The sequence below is a fragment of the Primulina eburnea genome, chromosome 3 (genome assembly GCF_022965805.1).
Source record: "Primulina eburnea isolate SZY01 chromosome 3, ASM2296580v1, whole genome shotgun sequence".
Lineage (NCBI taxonomy): Eukaryota > Viridiplantae > Streptophyta > Magnoliopsida > Lamiales > Gesneriaceae > Primulina > Primulina eburnea.
The window spans coordinates 20,536,028-20,545,550 of record NC_133103.1 but is presented as its reverse complement, the minus strand read 5'-3'; the positions used below and the strand labels follow the sequence as shown (position 1 = coordinate 20,545,550).

General features: G+C 34.1%; 1 protein-coding gene across 2 annotated transcripts; it reads right to left on the bottom strand.

The window, feature by feature from the left end:
- Nucleotides 1–1,613: 1,613 nt before the first annotated feature.
- Nucleotides 1,614–5,753, bottom strand: LOC140827259 (polyadenylate-binding protein RBP47-like). 2 transcript variants are annotated; one of them, XM_073189896.1, is made up of 6 exons: nt 5,197–5,753; nt 3,410–3,890; nt 2,899–2,966; nt 2,695–2,825; nt 2,507–2,603; nt 1,614–2,071 (listed from the first exon to the last, which is right to left on the bottom strand). In XM_073189896.1, the coding sequence occupies exons 1-6, from the start codon at nt 5,599–5,601 to the stop codon at nt 1,904–1,906; spliced, it is 1,350 nt and encodes a 449-aa protein (XP_073045997.1). In that variant the 5' UTR covers nt 5,602–5,753; the 3' UTR covers nt 1,614–1,903. The 2 variants fall into 2 exon arrangements, with proteins under 2 accessions (XP_073045997.1, XP_073045998.1); XM_073189897.1 differs by having other exon boundaries at nt 2,899–2,963.
- Nucleotides 5,754–9,523: the final 3,770 nt, after the last annotated feature.

The window sequence follows — 9,523 nt, the reverse complement described above, 5'->3', positions numbered from 1 at the left end:
GATATGGAGGCATAATGTGTTAATTAGTTATGCATAGTAGACAAGAAGACTAAAGTTCTAATCAAATATATAACACACAGAAGCGTTTACGATTCGAGGGTACCAATTTTTTTTTAAAAAAAAACACTCATATTATACGTGAATGAATTTAAAATTGTGTGAATATTTCTTGATATAAGAAAAACTAACCATGCCTTAAAATCACACATTCTTTACATTTAAAACAAAATTATTTACTTAATGACATAGATAAACCACGTCGGACAGATAACAATCTAAAATTAATGGGAGTTGTATATATGAACTTTGATAATGTCTCACATTGGTTAGATAAAATCCAAGAGAGCTGCATATATAGACTTGGACAATTCTCTTTCCTTGAGCTAGCTTTTGAACTTGAATTTGGTTCAAGTCTCAATCTTAACAATTTAATGTAAACAATGAACATGAGAAAACAGTTACTAAAATATATACTGATTAAACCACTCGATCCAGTATTTAAAAAAAACATCCATAATAGAGTCATTTTAGTATAAATTTCGAGTTTTTGTTTTGCCTTGTTTTAATAATCATTGTATTGTTATTAAAATATCAAGCTTATTAAACTAAAACATTCAGGCTTTTTTGTGATCGATCAAAGAGTAGGTATCTTGTGAGACCATCTTACGGGTCTATTGTCTTGAGACGGATTAACTTGATCCATATTTAAAATAAAAAATAATATATTAAGAATAAAGATTAATAATTTTTCATGAATATGGTCAAATTAGTGATCCGTTTTGTGTCGATGGGATCATGTCTACTATAGTCATACAAGAAAAATATTAAAATGTGAATTTCATTATTATTATCGAAGATATCGAAATATATATATATATAAAATATATACTCCAGATGCACGCCAGCCAATAAAGAGAACAACTGGTTCGTCTTGTCTGCTTACATAAGGATTCCTTAACTAATTTGTACTATTTGTAGTAATTAATTATTCCAACATCCAACAGATTTAATCGATCAACGTACATTTTGTTACACACAAAATTGGCAAAATTTTGAATGTGGATGAGAGGAGGACTCAAAAATCAGTGGGGTTGCAAGTGATGAGACAAAAACAGACAAATAAATAAATAAACAATGAAAAAGAAGCTCTGTGTAGGTCTTATGCCACCTTGGATCTTGCCCTTTGCCAGCCCAGAATGGTCCTCCCAGTTCCCAGACTCATCTTTACTCGAACAGATTCAATAATTTATTTTCAAATCAGGAATAATTTATGGTCATATAATTTTTTTTATATACATAAATGAAGAATTTCGAGTTCTGATATATAGTTTGAGAAATTGACAACTTGTTCTTTTTCATCAAGTCCTCCTAGAGCTCACTTGGGAGGAGGGGGGAGGCAGTTGTGTTTCGTTTCATTCTCTTCGAGATTGATCGTAAATAACCTCGTCTCTCTGCTCGTTTCGCCGAATCTTTCCAGGATTGCATTGCTCGGCAAAGGGTACAAGTTAAATAATACAATTGGGAACTACACCAAACACCTGCCAAGAAAGTTTGGTGCCATAAAATTGGAGATTTTAAATTAGGATCCATGTTAATAAGCATAGAATGGTATCTCATCTGAAGTTCGCTTATTCTAACCACATGTTAATAAGCATAGAATGGTATCTCATCTGAAGTTGGCTTATTCTAACCAAGAAGTTTCGTGTCAAGTCTCACACTTCTAAACAAATGTTCAATGAAATTCTTATGGAGCTAACACCTAAAACAGGTCAAAATTCAGTTCCGGCTCCAAAGCTTACTGAAGCCGCACGTCAAGATTCTACATACCCAGGCATTCAACAGAGATGTGAAGTCTGTGATGTAGCTCCTCTCCGAGAGGACGTGCTCATTTTGGTGAGCTCGTTCAGCTGACTTGCTGTTGATGGGTTCCGTACATGGGATAGGCACCGTAGACAGCTGCAGGGTACATGCTTGAGTCGTGGGCTGGCGGTGGCAAAGCGTAGCCATAGCCATCATAGAAAGGTACTCCGTAATATTGACCCGTCCATTGATTTCCATATTCAGCTCTTGACTGCAGGTTGCGGAAATAGTTAACTAGGGATGTGGAAAACTAAAGCGAACAAAGAGAAAAAGGAAACAAGATTCTCAAGAAATGAGAGAAGTATGGAACGGGGACCAATTCATCAGTAGAGACTACACAAAAAAGTTTACAGTACAGCCTAATTCAATTCATGGGTATGATGTTTTACAGTAGAAAAGTGAATCGTAAGATCGTAAATATCAATTTGTTAATATATTCAGAAAACGTAAGACTACTAGTTTTAAAATGATGTATGATTTAGTATTCACGAATCGAATGGCACACCTTTAATATATTTTTTAACAGCTATTAAGTTGTTCAAAGCAATTTTGAAACAAGAGCAAAAAAACTGTTCTGGAATAGAAGTAGATGTGGCAGAAATATACATCCACATGAAGAAAGAACATAAGGTGAAAAGTGAGTTGCCTGTTTGTTCATGGGATTACGTCCCCAAGAAAGCCTTACAGTTTGCTTCCCAATTGTCGTGCCGTTCAACTTCTCCAATGCCGTTTCAGCTTCATTTCTGACAAAATGCATAACATTCTTCCAATTGCAGCTTAACCATGGCAATAGGGTACAGGCAAAACCAAGACACATCTAACTAGTAAATTTACCTGCTAGCAAATTGTACAAAGCCACATCCTTTCCCAACCGGAATTTTAACGGATATGATTTCACCGTATTCTAGGAAAGGTTGTCTGAGTTCATCATCGGTAACATTGGGATCAAGTCCTCCAACGAAAATCTACAAAAATAATAGGTTATACAAGTTTTTTTTATGATCAAGAGAAGAGAACAAGAAGGATTAGATAGCCAACTGTAGTGTTCACAGATTCTGCATCAGACTGCGAGCCCTGAGCTAATACACCATTGGAGTACCCACCTACTAAAATCATTCAGAGTAATTAGATACTGCGCCAAATACCAGAGTAACATAATTACATATATGAGTGTCTTGTGGAAGAAAGGAGGAAATTGTGTAAATCGAACAATGCAGAAGCAGAACTGTAAAACATCTGAATCCAAACATGTAATTTCAGAGAAACATATCAATATGCTGCCTCATGATGCATAACAAAGATCCCATGATCTAATGCAAATCACGAAGAAATAATAATTTCTTCATGTTTTCATTTTTCTGCTAGTCCCCTCTTGGCAACAATTCAGACTTATCTTTATAATCTTTAATAATCCGGATCACGCAGGAATTAAACAAGAAAGATTGCCTTTTAAACAAATACAATCCCTGAATATTACTTCTACATGGACAATCAAAATAGAAGGGTAAATAAAAATTGCACATAAAGTTTTCGCCGGTTGTAAGATTACCTTGTGGTGAGTATGGAGGTAGAAAACCAGATGTCTTCCTCGGTGTCGCTGCACCAATGCGCATGGGACGACTCAAACAATAGACACCATTCATTTCAGTTAAAGCTTGTGATCTTTCACCGTCATCTCCAAACCTCACGAAACCATAGCCTTTTGAACGGCCGGTGTTGGCATCAATGACTACTTTAGCTCCTTTAACAGAAGAGTATTTACAAGCAAAAGTTTCATGTAGTAAAGTATCAGTAACATCTGCAGCTAAATCTCCTACGAAGATAGAGAGATCAGAGGAATTATTTGATCGTTTATCACCCATGCTAAATGTAGCCCAATTCAAACGGAAAAGATGATCAGTTTTAGGCATGATAAGGCTGGTGTAAGTTTCCAGTACTTTCTCGGCAGCTGCGTGCGTGAAGAATTCCACAAATCCGTATCCCTCAGTAAACCTTGTTTGCTTGTTGCGGATAACTTTTATGGACGCGACCTGCACAGGGTACATTTTTCTTGGTATCACTTCTATGAAAATCTTTGAATTTGTGTGTCTGTCAAAGTCATAGTCATTAAAAGTGCATTAGACACATATGTCTTACTCTTACACCACGGCACACCCTTATTGCAATGCACCTTGGCTAAGAATCTGTGCAAGGGATTGTAATTGCCTACGTAACTTTAAAATAAGCAAGACAAGGTAGATCTTCAAATTGGTCGCATATCAAATAGGAACTTCCATTTTTCAATTGCAGAAAAATTGCAATTTACTCGTAATTCATATTTGATTGCATGCATAAATATATGTTTTATTGTTGTACAATAGTTTCCTTGTGCTCTCATGTGCTTATCAACCATGCATCAGGTTGAAAGAAACTGCAACTAATATCCTCCGATCAGTATTTCCTTACAAATTATTTTTAAAGAAAGCTAAAAGCTATAAAGATCTCGACCTCCTCAACTCTATTTCAATAAACATTTTCAACCTCCAACTCCATAAACCAGCAAATGATTCGAAGTAAAATCCTCTAAGATTGCGATGTAAATGATATAGATAGCCTTTTCAGTAGTATGGAATTGCCATGTACTAATAGTTACTTGGATAGAAAACTGTTCTTCCACCTCAGGTGAAGACAATAAATTTTTTTTTAATTTAAAAAAAAAAAAAAGAAGTACGAGAAAAGACAATATATCTTAAAAAAGTTCACATAGAAAACGAAATAATCTTTTTTAAAAGAAAAATGAACAGCAATTAAAGACTGATGTAAATATTTAACTGAAAAGCACCTTGTTTGACATCTATATTTTGAGATTCATGAATTCAATACTCAATTGATAGAAACTCAAAAACCTTCCAAAAAAGTAATTATGGCCCTTTAAACCAGATATACCAAATATCAAAACAAAGATTGAATGGTGAATTTAAATTACTCCTTCTGGTAACAAATCAATTACCAAACACTATCTATAACAACACAGTGCAGTCAAAATCACTTCTTCAGTTTTCAACCTTGAGAAACAAACTTTCCATAAAATCAATAATTAGAAGACCGTAAGTTTAAGTTCTCTTATCTAATTTCAACGACAAATAACAAACCTAAAACACCAAACTCTGCACCTAAAGATGCCGCCTTTATTTAAGTATCTTTCCTTGTACTATCACAATATGTCCCCCATACAACACAATCAACCAACAGCATAAAAAAATCACAGAAACCCATTAACAAAAGCAACCCTTTTTAAGGAAAAATAAAAAAGAATAAATTTTTACACAAAAAAAAGATGCTCATGTACACACATACCTCTCGAGTGGAAGCAAAGCAGCGGCGTAGATATTCTTCCTCCATCCAGTAATCGAGGTCACCGACCCAGAGCGTGCGGTTCTCCTCATTCCCATCGCTGCTCTGACTCTGATGCGGCGGCGTCGGAGGTGGGTTGTGGTGTTGATAGTGGGTATGATGGTACGGCATGTAGTGCGGCGGGTAATGCGGCGGCGGCATCATCCCATGCTGCATTACCATAGCCGCCGTCGGGTATTGCATCGCAACCCACTGCTGCCCCGGAACCGGCGTCACCACATTAGGCGGAGGCGGAGGAGGCGGCGGCGGTTGTGCCGCCTTGCTATTGTTATAATCCCTGATATTCTCGTTATTGTTGTTCTCTTGAGAATTACTCTGTTGAGATTCGGAATCGTTATCTGCTTCCATATCCAAGAAACAAATCTAACTGTGCAGTTATTACCAAAAGAATTATAAGAATAATAATAATAATCAGCCTACTGTAATATACACGGATGCTGGGAAGTTGTATGCATAGGTGAATCTGAGAGGAGGAGGAGGAGGTGAGGAGGCTGAATGAAAGGATGCCCTTACATGACGCGTGAGATCTAACGACCGTTGGATTCGGAAGCTGGTTTGCAATCTATCCCGTTCATTCACGCATCTTGTGAAAATAATTAATATATTCAATTTCACGGAAAACTCAAATTATCATAGAAATTGATTTTATGGGACCAATTTTAAAACCGATTCAATTTATTGTTAGTAATATTTTTTAATTTTAAAACCGATTTAATTTATTATTTGTATTATTTTGTATGTTAAAAATATTATTTTATATTGTATGCATAAATTAGGTCAACTGAGTATAACAAATATAAATATATAAATCGTTTAATAAGAGATCTATTAATTTAATTTAAATAATAATATTTTTTTATGGTTTATTTTGGTGTACCAATATATATTTCCATATAAGTATCATAGTTTTTTTTTATTTTTGTTTATAAAATGAAAAAAATATACCAACTTGTATATTTTAATAAATATTACTTCTAAATTTTTAATGATTTTTATGGAGTTTTAAGTCTAGATATATTCAATCTAAACTTTTATATGATTTATAAAAGTTTAGTGGCATTCAATGTAAATTTTTGTAGAATTTTAAAAAGAGTGACTCTCATGTGAGACCGTCTCACGGATCATAATCTGTGAGACGGGTCAACCCTACCCATATTCACAATAAAAAGTAATACTCTTAGCATAAAAAGTAATACTTTTTCATGTGTGACCCAAATAAGAGATCCGTCTCACAAATATGACCCGTGAGACCGTCTCACACAAGTTTTTGCCTTTTAAAAAATCATTTGATATTCAAACTTGACTTTTCAAAACTCTACAAAAGTTTATAGGTATTCAAAATGTCAATAGGCTTTTAATGACTCTATATAATTCTATTAAATACAAGAATTAGAGACTAATGTATCATAATAAAATGCCAAAAAATATTTTTGGTTCAACCTAAAGACTTGGATGATTAATTGAAAAATCTGTCAAACTCATAGAAACTTTATTTAATTTTTTTTATATAAATCAGAAACTCGTAAATTACTAATTTAAAATAACTTAACGTTTCCATAAATCATAATAATTTAATATTTGAAATATCAAGTGCATAAAAATCCATAAATCGTCACTAACCAAAAATCCTACGTCGACCTTTAAAAAGATCAATTAACAATAAAACATAAAATTTCTCTAATAAAATCATTAGCAATAATCTTTTAAATCTTTTATTTATCAAGCTAATGCGGAAAATAAATGTCCCTCGGATGTGTACTGTCGCACTCGATCCACTCAAGCGTCAGCGCCTCCTCATATCATCAAATCCTGCAACATTCAAACATAGTAAGTCTAATGACTCAGCACGTTCTAAACATGAATAGCAAATAATACATATACAATCGCATGCATTAAAAATCATACTTTTATTGAAAATAAATTTTATACATAAATAAATCGTAAAATCATTTAATCGTAAAGCTTTTAGTCATTTATCATTTTGTGTGAAGTTTGGTCATTGAAAGTGACTAACTTTTATCCTCTGGTCGACGGATCAGTCTTCAGCTTCACGTGACCCATGGGGATGGGCACTAGGCACGGTCATGGAAAGATGTTCGTCGGTGTTAGACTTAATTTAATTGTGGTGATGAGAGTCAAAACCAGTAGGTCGCGATAGCTAAAACTAGAAGACTATATAAAAAGCAGAAGCTCTCGTATCGTGTTAACCAAAGCAGTACTCTTCGAGTACTTATCAGCATAGAAAAACCGGAAGCAGAACTTAGCTTAAGCAGAAGTAACTTAACGTCTTTTACTTGATCGTTACTATCTTAAATGTTACCGTTACTTTACCTAGTACTAGCATTAATTGCACCATTAATGTTATACGAAATTATTTAATATGCCTTCCCAGTTTTGGTATAAAGTAAATACTGATTATTCTGAAAGTTTTATGCAGGAACTTTTTTAGATAATAAACCTGATTCTATCAAAATTCAAAATAAACCGTTTTATTTTCGTTGGACTCAAGCTTATTATATATAAGAAGATCAATCCTTTATAAAAAAATAATGTTATTATCTTTAATGTCTTAAGCTTTCTATATATAAGAAGATCAATCCTTTATAGAAAAATAATGTTATTCGTCTGGAATACGTTTCTTATTTTTTTAGATAAACATTGGCTATTGCACAAGAGATTGAATCACCTGAACTTCAAGTCTATCAATAATCTCAAGAAGCAGAACATAGTTGATGGTTTACCTGATATTAATTTCGTTAAGAATCATGTATGTTCTACATGTCAACTTGGTAAACAAGTGAGATCTAGCTTCAAGAATAAAGGTAGTAAATCAACATCAAGGTGTTTGGAATTATTGCATATGGACTTATTTGGTCCAATTCCTATCATGAGCTTAGGGGGAATGAAGTATACACTTGTTGTTGTTGATGACTTTTCTAGATTTACTTGGTTGATATTTCTTTCTGGAAAATATCAAACTAGTAGCCTCCTGATCAAGCTTCTGAAAAGTATTCAAAATGAAGAATCAATTTCTGTCATTAAAATCAGTAGTGATCGGGACACTGAATTTACTAACAAGATTCTTGAGTTATATTTAGATGAACATGGTATTCATCATTAATTTTCAGCTGCCAGAACTCCTGAGAGGAGAAACAAAACTTTTAAAGAAGCTGCTAGAACAATGCTAGCAGATGCAGACATCTTTCAGCGCTTCTAGGTAGAAGCAATCAACACAGCATGATATACGTAAAACAAAACCATGATAAACAAAAGGAAGAATCAGACTCCATATGATATATGGAAAGGGAGTAAGCCTAATGTATCATATTTTCATGTATTTGGTTGCAGATGCTTTGTGCACAGTAATGGTAAAAATCATTTGTCTTCATTTGATTCAAAATCAGATGCTGGATTATTTCTTGGATATTCAGCAGCAAGCAAAGCATTCAAAATTTTCAATAAAAGAACTCTTAACGTTGAAGAATCTATTCATGTTGTTTTGATGAAGATAGCAGTGCTCCTGGAATTTATAACGTGTCAAATTTAAGTAACAGGTTAGACATGATTCATCTGGAACCTGATAGTGAAGATGATGAAGAATCAAGTGTCAAAGATGTTCAAAATCCAGAACCAGACATTCCTCTGGTAGAACGAGTTGTTCAGACATAGGACATACCAGAACCAGAAGTTGACATTCCAGAACCTGCTACTGCTTTAGCTGAGCATGATCCGAATCCATCCAACTAGGGAAAATTTTTTTAAACCCTTTTGTTTGGAGAAAATCTCACCCTCCATCTTTGGTCAATGGTAATCCAGCAGCTCCATTAAAAACCAGAAGACAAATGATTAATGAATATATGCATGCTGCTTTCATCTCTCAGGATGAACCAAAGAAGATTGAAGAAGCTCTTCTGGATCCCAGTTGGATTGAAGCTATGCAAAAAGAGCTGAATCAATTTAAAAGAAATGAAGTTTGGTTTCTTGTACCTAGACCATCTCATCAAGCTGTTATTGGAACCCGATATGTATTTAGAAACAAGCTAAATGAAGAAGGTATTTTTGTCAAAAATAAAGCAAGACTGATGGCTCAAGGTTTCAGACAAAAAGAAGGAATAGACTATGATGAAGACCTATGCACCAGTAGCAAGGCTTGAACCTATCAAAATATTCTTAGCCTTTACTGCTTTAAAAAATTTCAAAGTTTATCAGATGGACATGAAAAGTGCCTTCCTAAATGGTCTACTGCAAGAAGAGGTCTACGTTGAACAAC